Source organism: Zophobas morio, unplaced genomic scaffold (assembly GCF_036711695.1).
Source record: "Zophobas morio isolate AGI-343-1 ecotype UQ-CSIRO unplaced genomic scaffold, CSIRO_AGI_Zmor_V1 ptg000002l, whole genome shotgun sequence".
Classification (NCBI taxonomy): Eukaryota; Metazoa; Arthropoda; class Insecta; order Coleoptera; family Tenebrionidae; genus Zophobas; species Zophobas morio.
In genome coordinates, this window is record NW_026972107.1 from 16,484,756 (window position 1) to 16,498,519 (window position 13,764).

General features: G+C 32.3%; 2 protein-coding genes across 3 annotated transcripts; both read right to left on the reverse strand.

Moving 5' to 3' along the window:
• Window positions 1–530: 530 nt before the first annotated feature.
• Window positions 531–11,201, reverse strand: Norpa (no receptor potential A). 2 transcript variants are annotated; one of them, XM_064056190.1, is made up of 12 exons: window positions 10,887–11,201; window positions 10,638–10,835; window positions 4,337–4,416; window positions 3,908–4,144; window positions 3,659–3,853; window positions 3,396–3,604; window positions 2,909–3,339; window positions 2,702–2,852; window positions 2,252–2,649; window positions 1,543–2,201; window positions 1,233–1,494; window positions 531–1,180 (listed from the first exon to the last, which is right to left on the reverse strand). In XM_064056190.1, the coding sequence occupies exons 1-12, from the start codon at window positions 11,055–11,057 to the stop codon at window positions 923–925; spliced, it is 3,249 nt and encodes a 1,082-aa protein (XP_063912260.1). In that variant the 5' UTR covers window positions 11,058–11,201; the 3' UTR covers window positions 531–922. The 2 variants fall into 2 exon arrangements, with proteins under 2 accessions (XP_063912260.1, XP_063912255.1); XM_064056185.1 differs by lacking the exon at window positions 4,337–4,416 and adding an exon at window positions 4,583–4,662.
• Window positions 11,202–12,280: 1,079 nt separating this feature from the next.
• LOC135129120 (uncharacterized) lies at window positions 12,281–13,763 on the reverse strand. Its single transcript, XM_064056204.1, has 3 exons — window positions 13,392–13,763; window positions 13,057–13,343; window positions 12,281–13,007 (listed from the first exon to the last, which is right to left on the reverse strand). The coding sequence occupies exons 1-3, from the start codon at window positions 13,646–13,648 to the stop codon at window positions 12,373–12,375; spliced, it is 1,179 nt and encodes a 392-aa protein (XP_063912274.1). The 5' UTR covers window positions 13,649–13,763; the 3' UTR covers window positions 12,281–12,372.
• Window position 13,764: the final 1 nt, after the last annotated feature.

Sequence of the window (13,764 nt, forward strand, 5' to 3'; positions counted from 1 at the left end):
TCATCTCTTTGGATGGAATGAATAACTACAGTTTAAGTGTTCTGTAACTATCCATGTCAGTGCTATTACAACCGTACTTCAGTTCCTTACCAATTCAATTTAAAAGTTAGAACTCGTGAATATTTACAAAATGAAAAACCCGTTCTATGTAGATGAAGAACAATGGTAGAATAAACGTACTAAGAGATCTAGTACAGCGGTTATATAGTGGGGGTTCTAGTTTATTTTTTCGCGGGAATTCGTGCGCAGGCTTGGCTTTTGAGTCACTTGATTCTGCGCATGCTCGGGTTCTAGCCACTTATGGGCGAAACTTTGAATTTCGGCTTTCATAGACGGTTGTACTTCAGTAATTAACTGGTGCTTTTTACTTCGATGGATATTTTTTATTTAATTAACATTAGGCGCAGTTTAAGATCCGGTTTTTTACACGTATTAATAATGCTAAAGGCCTTTACCTAATCGATCTGAATTTAAAAATATGTACTAATTTAACGACAACTGGGTGATGGGAGATTCGAATAAAACAAAAATTTGCCTTGGCAATTTATTGGACACTAAGCTCCAAAAGGTGGAATACACAGAGAATCAATATCGCTTTAACCACTTGTATTAGTGTTTTTTTAATACTCACAAAAGCTTCGCCTCCAGCGATATCAACCTTTCTTAACAACTCTCTAAAACTTATCGTAAATCTGACATAAAATTTATATTAATTTTAACATTACGTAATTTATTTAGGAACAAAAAATCCATAACAAATCTATTAGTACCATTTCCTTCTTAAGATGTACATGTTGGTAATAGTGAGTACGAGTATAATATAAACATGAAGAATACAAAAACTAACAAATTAACTTTAGGACTAGAATTTGACGTTTATATTAAAACTACAACTACAATATAAATAAAAAAACATTGGTCCTTACGCAAAAAACTCGCTTTTACTTGACATTTCATACTCAAGTTCTTCGTTTTTGTACATATCAATCATCTTTTGAATGTCGTGGGACAACATTTCCAGCTGTTTATCATGTTTCATTTTTAACTTATCTTTTTCTTTTAACTGTTTGTTCGCCGCTGCTTTTCGTTCTTCGACAAATCTTTTTGTGTTGTTTTGTTGCTTCTCTTTTAATCTCCGTTCTTTATCACGTTTGGTTTTCAAGTTTTTGTCATTGGCGACCTAAAATCAAACGAAGATGACAACAATCCACACAAATGCGTTACACAATTACTTCTTTTGCGGTTTCAACGGATATTTTGGCTTGTTGGCTGTTCATTTCTTTCATTTCTCTGTCATGTTTGGCTTCTAATTGTTTCATTTGAGCAGCCTGCAATATTTGCATGTGTCTCTTTAAAGCATCGCGTTGTTCGTCTAGCTGGTTTCGCAAAAACTCCCACTCTTGTTTTCGATGACGTTCCATCAGAGTGCTCCATTCCAAAGTTTGTTCGGTTACCAGTTTACGTACTGCCGGGTCATTAACCAAATCACTTTTACTAAAACATAAAATGAAACAAAACCATAATGAAAAAAAAAGATACTACTTTTTGCCCTTAATTAATTTGTCGATGGCGGCACACTGCGATTTTTGTATTCCTAATTTCTCTTTCGTTTGCTTCTTTTTCAAGGTGTCATATTCTTTCTGCTGTTTTTTTGTGGTCTTTTGGAATGCCTTGTCTTGCTTAATCGATTCTATAGTAATTGCTTCGAAAACCAGCGGTTCTTCTTTTCTTTCTTCTCTTTCTTTATCTTTTCTATCTAGGCCCTTATTATCGGTAACTTCGATTCCCATCGAAGACATTTGCTCATTTTGCTTTTGTTGAGCACCCATGAATCCTCTCGGGTCGCTTAAGGCAGCCATGAAATCTTCAAAGCCGTCAGGAACGTAGATTTTAAGTTCGATATTACAGAACAACATAGGAAGAGACATAGGAAAATTGGCTTCTGTTCGTAATGAAATATGTCTATATCCAGCTTGTAGGCCATCCAAGGGTAAAATACGTTGTCCCAATAGTCGACTGTTTTCATCATATACTCCAAAACGCAATACAGCTAGATCGGGAAGAACGACTTTTCGAAAAAGGAAGGGTTCCTCATTGTACACAGGGTTCAAACCATTCGCTGGAACCATACGCGTTTTAAACTCTTTTCTTATAGTATCTGTGGGTAAACCATACATATCGACTTCGACATAGGTACCGACCTATAATTAGTAAAGACTTATTTCAGGAATTTTCTGAAAAACGTTACTACCTTTTTGTCAGACAAGAATTGACCTGCTATAACTTGTACTGAACACTGAGCAGCGATCACGCCGTCTACGGGACTTTCGGCGAAAGGGTCAAAAGTTCTGTCATGTCTCCTCATAAAGTCTGGTTTCAACAAATAACCACAGTTGCCGTTGTATTCGAACTTGCCCTGATTCAACTGCATTGGTAAGTCGGAAGTTTGGAAATTTAAAGAAACCATTTGGCAACCAGCATTCCAGAAAACCTGAGGCATGTAATTGGAAGAGTTGGCTCTTGCACCACTGGGATAAATGCGGGACATTTGGCGTTTGTTGTAATTGACAAAATCGATGGCTTGGCACTTTAGAAGACTTAAACCGGCGGGTTCGGAGAAACTCGACATGTTATGGTGGATGTTCCGTTCTAGTCGATGGTAGTTTTAATACAGGAAGAATAGAGGAGTTGAAACACTTACCTTCGGCATAATCGAAACTTTGAAATTTTACTGGTTGAGCGTAGTTTACCATGGAGCTCAGCCACGGATGTACGTTGGTTGTGGATCCCACATACTGTATATTAGTAGTGGCGATGTCACCTTCACCAGGAGTACATTCCGTAGCTGGTGTCTGAAATGGCAAACATAGTTTGCTATGGACCGGTACTAGAATCCTTAATGACTTACCTCGGCCGAAATATCTGGCGGAATGGGTCTATCAGCTGACGCACTAGCGTCTTCCTTTTCTTCGTCTTCAATAACAAATTCTCCCTGCCGGAACAATTCAAGCTCTTGCTTTTCTACCTCTGGCTTCAACCTTTTATTTTTGATTAATATCTTTCTCTTCAATGAAGAAGGAGGTGGTAGCGGTATTCCTGGTTCTAAGGAATAGTCTTCTAACGGTTCCTTCAATAATAAATCACCCAAAATTTCGTCACAATACTTCGCCAGTTTGTACTGTTGGGTTTTGCAACAATGATTTTCAAAGGATAGGATTACAGGATAGTCAGATGTAACGAAAGCTGTATCTCTAATGGCATAAATTACGTCTTTAAAGAGTATATCAGTGCACATGGCTCTTCCGTGTGTGATGATAGGTTCTTCATCTTCACCCTTTCCTACAATTCGAATCATTTCCCTGAATTGACTTGGTCAAAAGTTTCAAAACACTTACCATCCCAACAATCAAGTTCTACACAGCGACAACCGGCTAACAGAACTTGACGGTACATTTCTACAGAAGACTTTCCTCCAAACTGTCTACCACTCAAGTAAGTATTATGACTAGAATTGATGTAATAAGCACACAGTGGCTGATCCATGTCCATGTAAATGTCCAATCGGTCGAGAAAAACTGGCGCATTTTCATCCGACATCAAATATCTATACACATTGTCATGTAAATGACACATTCGGAAACAATAATTTTTACAATACCTGATCAATCCATCTTTGGTTAGTCTATTCGCAGCTCTCGCAGCTTCATCTTGTTCATAAGTGGTAATAATTTCTGACGCTCTTTTAGCGTCGTAATGGGGATACAAAATTTCGTTGAGTCGCGGATCTCTCTGTTTCTCATTCAAAAAATTTATGAATTGTTCAAGATTCATATAATCTGTTTTTCCTTGCGTGCTGTAACCAATCGAGATGTAATCAACAGTATCTATTTAACACGAGTTAAATTACATGCTCCTGAATAACTCCTCGATGTCATTTCTCGGGCAAATCTTATGATACAAGGCGTAAAACTTATCAAATGTGAAGTCCTCTGGTTCTATAACATCATTTTTACCTCCAGGTAAATCAAGATCTGACAAACACTGGTAGACAAGTTTCTCAGTCTTGCCAGAGGCGAAAGTACGCGCTACTACTTTCACGGGTACTTTCCCTCTAGCATCCACCAAAAAGCCAAGACGCATCCAGCTACAAATTGTAAATCGTGGTTAATTTCGACGAAACTGAAAATGAGCACCACATATGAATTCTACGCTACAGCATGAGAGTTAAAGCAAAAATGAACCAAAGCTTTAAATGTGCAATATCAGCAATGTGTGTTGAGTGAGTTCCTATCTACCAAATTAGTACTCCTTTAACTTAATCGTATTTACAACTCACTGTTTCATCAGGGCAGTTCTTGGGCAAACGTTAACAACTTTATTGTTGTGAGTAATGCTCCTCAAACCTTGCTGCCAGATCTGTTTGTTGCAGAAGCCATGCAAAAAACAAACAGGTAAAAAGTGTTGCCAGAACAAAGAAAACATGCAATGATTTTATTCAGTAATGGAGCTTCGACAGTTACATGCAGCCGCACATTTCAGGTTAGGAAGTTAACAGCGAGACAAAACAAAACAACAAACTTACTGTTTTTTCAAACATGTCATGGGACAGAAGTTATTGGCTTTCACGTTATGAGTGATTTTTCTCAAACCATCCAACCACACCTTTAAATATGTTCAATGTATTTGTTACGATAAGAATTTTCTTGATGGAAAACTGAAAAGGGTTTCTCAGAGACAACCCTTGTCAGTTCGATTTCGTACTTTCTCATACACAAATCTGTATAGAGATAGCACATAAGAAAATAAATGGTGATATCTTGATTTAACAGAGCTGCGTGAATACAGTTAAATGAATAAGGCAGCGCATTTATACTTAACTATAAAAAAGGGTAGAATACACTCATGATAAAGAGTATGTATAATTATAACGTGCAATCAACAAATATTGTCCGATATGTGGTGTAGTAAAGGTAAGAATTTCAGTTAATTGGTCTAGCGCCAACTTGAGGACATTTTTTGTTGGTTGCACCTTATAATTCCAGGAATAAAATAGTCACGATGTTTTTAATACTCCCTTAGATGTAATATTATAGAACGGAAAGTTCGGGCAGCATGTTATAAAATCAATGAATGAACTTTTCAGAGTTGACCTGAAACCTTATTTATTATGTAACTTGATTTACGTTACATAACTAAAAGTAACTAAATCCGTAATTTGTATATTAGGTTTTCATCCAACCCTAACAATTTTTTTTTGTTTATATATATAATAACAGTTAGTATTATTATTTCTTTAAAACTGCATGAATATTTACTAAGAAGAGCAAATATTTGTTGTGTACTGTATGAAAACGTCAGCAATATTGGTAAAAATAATTACTATCATTGATATAAATCCCTTGTACAACATCTAACATTAGTAAACTGTGCTGTGATTCTGCAAACGATTTAAAAATACGAAGTCTTAAAAGTTATGGAAGTGTAATAACATTTGAGGTCATTCAGATTTTAAAAATAGGTAAACTAATACTATAAAATTTACATTTTCGAATGTACCTACATTTTATTACAAACAGCAAATATTAACGTCGAAAACAAAGTAATAAATAATTTGTACCAGAAATATCGGGGATTTGCGTATTACAAGTCCCACTTGAGGTGTGGGTCTGGCCACATTTTAATTTAGATTAGCAACGTCAATATCGTTTAATTGGTCATGTTTACCAAATATCCGAAATTATTACACAAAAAGTGTATTAAATTCTCGTATAATCAGCAGCTTTACATAGCATAAAATGGCAAACCAATATTTGTTAAGTCGTATATGTATTATTAAAACTAAAAGTTTATATATTTTTTAATTAGGGCTTACATTTTGCCCTTTTTTTTTTTCTTAATATATATAGCCATCTTTTCACAACAACAAACTTAGAATATGGTTAAAATGGTGCAATTTTAGGTTTTCAGTTCTTCTATATTTCAATTTTTCAACTTTCGGAATTTTTAAATTTTCGATTTTCCATTTTTTTTAATTGTTCTATTTTCCAGTTTTTCGATGTTTCGAGTTTTCATTTATCCATAGTTCAGTTTCTCTATTTTTAAATTTTAGATTTTCCAATCTTTATTTCTTTGATTTTTTCAATTTTGGATTTTTCGATTTTTTAATTTTTCTATACATATCTGAATTCTTCAATGCTTTAAATTTTGGATTTTTCTATTTTTCTATTTTTTAATTTTGCCATTTTGGTTTTTCGAATTTTAAAATTTTTCGACTATTCGATTCTTAGATTTCCCGATTTTTTAGGTTTTCGATTTCTCAATTTTTTCAACATTATCGGTTTTGGGAACTTTTCAATTTCTGGTTTTTTCATTTTTCGATTTTTAAAATTTTTCATTCTTCGATAAATTAATTTTTCAATTTTTCGGTTTTTCGATCACTGAGAGCTTATGTCTTCCCTTTTTTTTTCTTAATATACATAGCCATCTTTTCACAATAAGAAATTTAAAACATGTTTAAAATGGTAAATTTGTATAGGGAAATATCGATTTTGCAATTATCAGAATTGAGATAGAGTGGATGGGCGGAGCTTATATTTTGCCCTTTTTTTCTTAATATAGATAGCCATCTTTTCACAACAACAAATTCAGGATTTGGTTAAAATGGTGCAATTTTAGGGTTTTCGATTTTCCGAGTTTTCAGTTCTATATTTCAATTTTTCAATTTTCGAGTTTCCATTCTTTTTTAATTTTTCGATGTTTGGAGTTTTCATTTATCCGATAGTTCAGTATCTCTATTTTTAAATTTGAGATTTTCCAATTTTTATTGTTTTTATTTTTCAACTTTGGATTTCTCGATTTTTTAATTTTTCCTCACATATTTGAATTCTTCAATGTTTAAATTTTGGATTTTTCAATTTTTCGATTTTAAAATTTTTCGGGTTTTCGATTTTTAGATTTCTCGATTTTTTAAGCTTTCGATTTCTCAATTTTTTCAGCATTATCGGTTTTGGAACTTTTCAATTTCTGGTTTTTTTAATTTTTAGATTTTTAAAATTTTTTATTGTTCGATAAATTAATTTTTCAATTTTTCGGTTTTTCGAGCACTGAGAGCTTGTCTTTATTTTATACATAGCCATCTTTTCACAATATGAAACTTAAAACATGTTTAAAATGGTAAATTTGTATAGGAAACTATCGATTTTGCAATTATCAGAATTGAGATAGGGTGGATGGGCGGGGCTTATATTTTGCCCTTTTTTTTTCTTAATATACATAGCCATCTTTCCCAACAAAAAACTTAGAATATGGTTAAAATGATGCAATTTTAGGTTTTTCAATTTTTCAAGTTTTCAGTTCTACATTTCAATTTTTCAATTTTCGATTTTCCGTTTTTTTCTAATTTTTCGATTTTCCAATTTTTCGATGTTTCGAGTTTTCATTTATCAGTTCATTTTCTCAATTTTTAAATTTGAGATTTTCCAATTTTTATTTTTTTTATTTTTCAGTTTCGGATTTCTCGATTTTTTAATTTTTCCTTACATATTTGAATTCTTCAATGTTTAAAATTTTGGATTTTTCAATTTTTCGATTTTTAAATTTTTTCGAATTTTCGATTTTTAGATTTCCCGATTTTTTAAGCTTTCGATTTCTCAATTTTTGAACATTATCGGGTTTGGGAACTTTTCAATTTCTGGTTTTTTTAATTTTTAGATTTTTAAAAATTTTTATTCTTGGATAAATTAATTTTTCAATGTTTCGGTTTTTCGATCACTGAGAGCTAATGTCTTCCCTTTTTTTTTTTTTTTCTTAATATACATAGCCATCTTTTCACAATAAGAAACTTAAAACATGTTTAAAATGGTAAATTTGTATAGGAAACTATCGATTTTGCAATTATCAGAATTGAGATAGGGTGGGCGGGCGGGGCTTATATTTTGCCCTTTTTTTTCTTAATATACATAGTCATCTTTCCCAACAAAAAACTTTGAATATGGTTAATAAAATGGTGCAATTTTAGGTTTTTCATTTTTTCAAGTTTTCAGTTCTACATTTCAATTTTTCAATTTTCGATTTTCCATTTTTTTTTTAATTTTTCGATTTTCCAGTTTTTCGATGTTTCGAGTTTTCATTTATCAGTTCATTTTCTCTATTTTTAAATTTGAGATTTTTCAATTTTTATTTTTTTTATTTTTCAATTTTGGATTTCTCGATTTTTTAATTTTTCTTTACATATTTGAATTCTTCAATGATTTTTCAATTTTTCGAATTTTAAATTTTTTATAATTTTCGATTTTTAGATTTCCCGATTTTTTAAGTTTTCGATATCTCAATTTTTTCAACATTATTAGTTGTGGACACTTTTCAATTTGTTTTTTTTAATTTTTAGACTTTTAAAATTTTTGATTCTTCGATAAATTAGTTTTTCAATTTTTGGGTTTTTCGATCACGGAAAGCTTGTGTTTTCCCTTTTCTTTTCTTTTTCTTAATATATACATAGCCATCTTTTCACAACAAGAAACTTAAAACATGGTTAAGATGGTTATCTTTAGCCTTTTTTTTTTTTTCTTAATATACGTAGTCATCTTTTCACAACAAGAAACTTAAAGCAAATTTTCCATTTTAAATATGTTTTAAATTTCATGTTGTGAACAGAGATCTACACATATTAAATCAAAAAGGCAAAATGTGAGAGATCTATATCACTGAATTTTTTGAAAATTTATATACAACTTTTTCAAAAATAAGGTTTTTAATTTTTTTCAAATTTAGACCGATTTTGATCCATTTTCGAAATTTAACCAACCTAATTTTCTTGTAGATTTTGGGCAGCAGAAGTAACTTCCGGTCTCATTTCTTCGATAACTACAACCGTTTTTCCAGAACCGTCTATTGAAATATTGCAATTTTCGGAAATTTAAAAAAATTCGAATTTCACACCGAATATTTAGGACTTGAACTACCGTTTACAAAAAACTAAATACAATTGCAACAAAGCCTGGATTATTTTTGAGCATAAGATTTATAGAAAAAGCGGTAGTTTAATACTGATTTGATTTCTAGTAACACGGGGACAGGTATTAGCACCAAGTTCTGGAACTTTTATTAAAGGTTTAACATAAAAGACCTTCCGGATACTTCCAGAGATAAAAGGAATTATGCCTTATAACCTGTGTATTTTTTTTAGATGAAAGCTAAATCTTTCTGAATTTCTAAGTAATATATTAATGCAAAATTTTACTTCTTTTCTGTTTTTAAATAAATTAAGCAAACTGTGAAGTTTAAAATATTTAATCAAAATTTGGTTTTCTACGTTTGGAGACAAAATAAGAAAAAAAATCATAAAAGTACAACATTCTTGTTTAATTAATTAAACCTGGAAATAAAAAGTACACAGAAAAAATCATAATAGAAAAAAGAATACAAAAATAGGTGTAAGAGAGACAATTTACTTGCGCGTTTGACTTATAAATGTGTTTTCCGTGGTCTTCTTTTGTAAGGAAAATCTTCAAAGAAATTTTTACTTCAACATTATTTTGCTTTTTAGCTATTTTAGACCACTTTATACACTTATGTCAATTCTGTCATTAAATTTTAATACTTCCAAATGTGATCAAAGCTAAATTGAGTGTAGACCATGCTTTAGAATTCAAATGACTTTCTTATCACTAAATTTTGCTAATTTACTACATATGCAAATGTGTATTCATATATAGGCAACACATATTACATATTTGGACAAAAATTGTACTCGCAACGAACGGGAAATATTATTCGATTATTGTAATTACAGCGTGCAGTCGCCACCATAAAACCTTATTTACTCACGAAATTTAATATCATAAAAGTGTTTACCTTTGGCTCGTACGTACGCAATGGGAGTTTACCGACGTGTATTTTTTACAATTAAATTGAGCACTTTATTGCTTCTAGATAAATTTTTATTATTAGATCTTATATCCTTGACTAAATGAAAACGCATTTTCGTCTAATAAACAAAAACAGCTGAACATAACATTTATACATTTTCATTAAACAAATGAGTAACTATTGATTTCTTATACTACAAATACTTTGGGAAAGTCCCCATCATTCCTACTGTATATAGTTTTACTTTGACAACAAATCCAATTAAGTGGATATGTAGTAACAAGTGAAATGTGAAAACAAGTTATCTATGTTTGTATAGTTTCAAAGTAGTTCTATAAATGTAACTAAAACTCATGAATTCTTATCTCATACCGCAAAAACGTGGGTAGTAGGTAGCCATAGAAATACTGATATCAATGTTATCTAATTCATAAACAGAAGTAGTAACACACACCAGCAAATATCTTGTTTCATAATCTGAATCCATTACACAAACTATTAAAGTATTAAACATCCTCTTTCCTACCATTATCTACAACTGTTCATAGATGTAATAGTTAGTTACATATAACATAAGTAAAACTACCAGTTTTTGCTCTTAATGGAAACATTTGTATAAAACATGAGCAAATAAGGCAATTAATATTACATCACTTCATAAATATTACAAAGGTAAAGGTACAGAGTACAAATCAAAATGATTTAGTGCAGACTTAGTACCACCATTATGGAATGAAAAGTAACAATAAAAAATTCAACCGTTGCCTTACCTTGGCCGTTTCGCTATTAGGGCACACAATATGTTGATAATTGATGTTTATGTAGTCAGTACCACTACAAATGGTGAGAGATTTGTCCTCTAAATCTGGCCCATGCTTATTAACAAGCTGGCTATAAAGCTTCAGATCTTTTGGAAGACCCCCAGCCCGAACATCGCTTACTTGACACAACTCGATCACGTCTCCCTCCTTCAGAACACCAAAATGATCGACTGTTAAAATTTTCTAAAGAATACGTACTCTGCCTTCGCTTTTCCAGTAAATGAAGAATCCATACTCGTCGACTTTGAAAAAAGCCCTCTGTTCTAACTCGGTGTTATCTTTTTCTTCGGTCCACCTGTCCATGAAGCACCCAGTTCGAAGGGGCTCTGGCACTGGGACGTGCCAGTCGAATTCGAATTTCTTCGTCATGATGAACTATCAACACGAAGGTCATTAAAAGACGTTCATTTTGTCTTTTACGCAGACTGTTTCGGCGGAAAATTAAAAAAATTGAGCGGCAGCCACGAAAAACTCATCTTTCTGCAAGTGACATGTTTATTTACCTACGTTCTTACGTCAACATGACGTCATACGTCAATATTTTTAAGCGCGATTTTTAAATTACAGCGTGACCGCGCATGTTTGAAGTCTGTATTAAAAGTAATAAACTAAAAACTAATAAATAATGCTGTATTAAAAAAAGGACCAAGCAAATAATACACAAAATATAGTACCCTAAAAATTCATTACGGCAAATTTGAACACATTTTGCACTGGCAGGTGTTCAATATTAAATAATTAAATACATTATTGGATTTTTTATGAAATTTATTTTATATTTTCCCGTCACACTATATATATTATTATGAGTAATGCTGGTTATAATAAATTAAGTGTGAGGATGGAAGGAATTATTAATTATTACTGACTATTACCAATTAAGTAAGAACAGATTTGGTATCTCAACCACATTATGGTTAACTGAGCCTATTATAAGGTCACTGATATGTGTTACTGTACATGTATTCAATTATGTTTAATCGTAATTCATAGTACACAACCATAATACATTTAAACAATATATACTACATTATAAGTTAAATGGCCCTATTGCAATATTTCCCTTAGTTATCACGGCTAAAGCTATTTATTTTCACTGCACCTGCGCACTGAGGTCTTTGTTCAAAGATAATAATTTTAAGGCAAAATTGTAGGTATGCAATAAGCTTAATTGTGAAAGCAATAAGATACGTTGTTTTTAAATGTAGGAAATAAAGTTATTTTACTAAGCGAATAGAAATAAAACAAAACCAAAAAATCGTTTAATATGAAAAAAAATGGTTGTTTCTACTATAATTAAGTATATAAAACATATTAATTATAAACAGTTTAAAAAATTAGTACTTACCTACTGATTTTTTTTACAAACCCTTGCACATTTTTTGCAAACAGCAAATCCCGCAAAAGTACCAGACCCACTCGTTAATTTTTTAGATTTTTTTCAAGCAATGTAACAATTTTCGTGTTCAACATTTATCTGAATTAAAGAACTACGTGCAAGTTACCATTCGCTGTACTTATTCAACTAAATTTTTACGGAATGTGCGTCTCGGGCTTCAACTTTTATGGCAATAGTAATTAAATTAGCAATAATCAATAAAAATTATGTGCTTTAATCCTTTTGAGGTGCTTTGTCTACCAATTACATAACACGGAACACAGCACTTTAAATACTAATCGGTGATCATTTAATATGTCTTATACAATGCGTTTGATTTTTATTGATAGTTCGGTGTGTAAAACTTTGCGTGTTCGATTTTTCGTTAAGTGATTCTTTGGTGGCGGATGTTTGCGAACGTTTTCGTGGGAATCTATACGGTGGCATTTCCAATCTAGATTTGTCAAGACATAGTTTCTCATTCTTCGCGTTTTGAAAATTATAAAGTGGTTTTTTCGTTGGTATTTTGCTTTTCTTGGGGTTAGAACTGGCAACAGGTTTCGCTTCTATGATACTATAGTAAGGTTTTAAAGACAGACGACTAGGAGGTTTCATCTGTTCAGTTGTTTGATTATTCGGATCTAAAGATAGTTTCTTGGGTGTAGAAGCCCCAGCAGGTTGCCCCATGTCTTCGAATTTAGAAGGTACTTGCATTGTCTTATTTTGTGAATCCAAAGACATTTTTTGTGGGGTGGAAGAGGCAGCAGGTGGACCAAAATCTTTATACGTTTCTGATAAATCAAAAGTTTCATCTTGTAGCAAAGATGTGTCATCATCTTGAACTGTCAGTTGGTTAATCGATATCTGTGCCGCAAAATATAAGCGTTCAACAGCAATTGCCATCCAGTCCGCAACCGATATCAAAAAATTTCCAATTTTGTCTAAAATTTACAGTCGGGGTTAAGATGTTGAATTAAGTAGAATAGTTACCGGGGTTTGAGCGATTTGGCACATCCACACATCTTAAGTCGCACAGTTGTTCTAAAATTATGTTAGATAAATATCGCAGACGTATTGACACCAGAGGCGGTACAGGATTTCTAGCAGCATACGAAATACCACATTTTAATAACCTCCTAAAAAGCTTAAATGCGCGCTGCCTTTGCCTTTGGTGGTGTTTGTCCATTAAATATTTGCGTAACTTTTGCTTAAGTTTTTTTCTCATTGCTGCTGCTCTAGCTTCCGCTCTAAGTTCGGCGAAGTATTTTGCAGTTTCCCTAATAGGACGATGTAGATAGGTTTTTTGAAAGATGGTCTGCACTTACTCGGGAGACATCGCATACAACTGCCGCAAAAGCAGCTTTAAATTTTTTACTTTGTCCTTCGGAAGGTGGTACGCGTGTTCGTTCCATAAAGCCAGAAATATTCTTCTATAAGGTGTCGATAATTCATCGATTCTGTGGTTACAACATTTTCGAGATTTGGGACTTCGACTTCTTTGGGTGGAAAAACCTACTCCTTCCTCTATAGCTTCTTCGTCTTCAGTGTATTCTTCACCTGTTTCTTCTTCATCTTCTGCCATTTTTGCGAACGAAAATTTTTAGATTTATCAGAAATAAATTAGCAAGTTAATGAGGCAAGAAAATAATTTTGATACAAATTTTAAATTTTGACAAAAAATTACGCCAAATTGTGTCA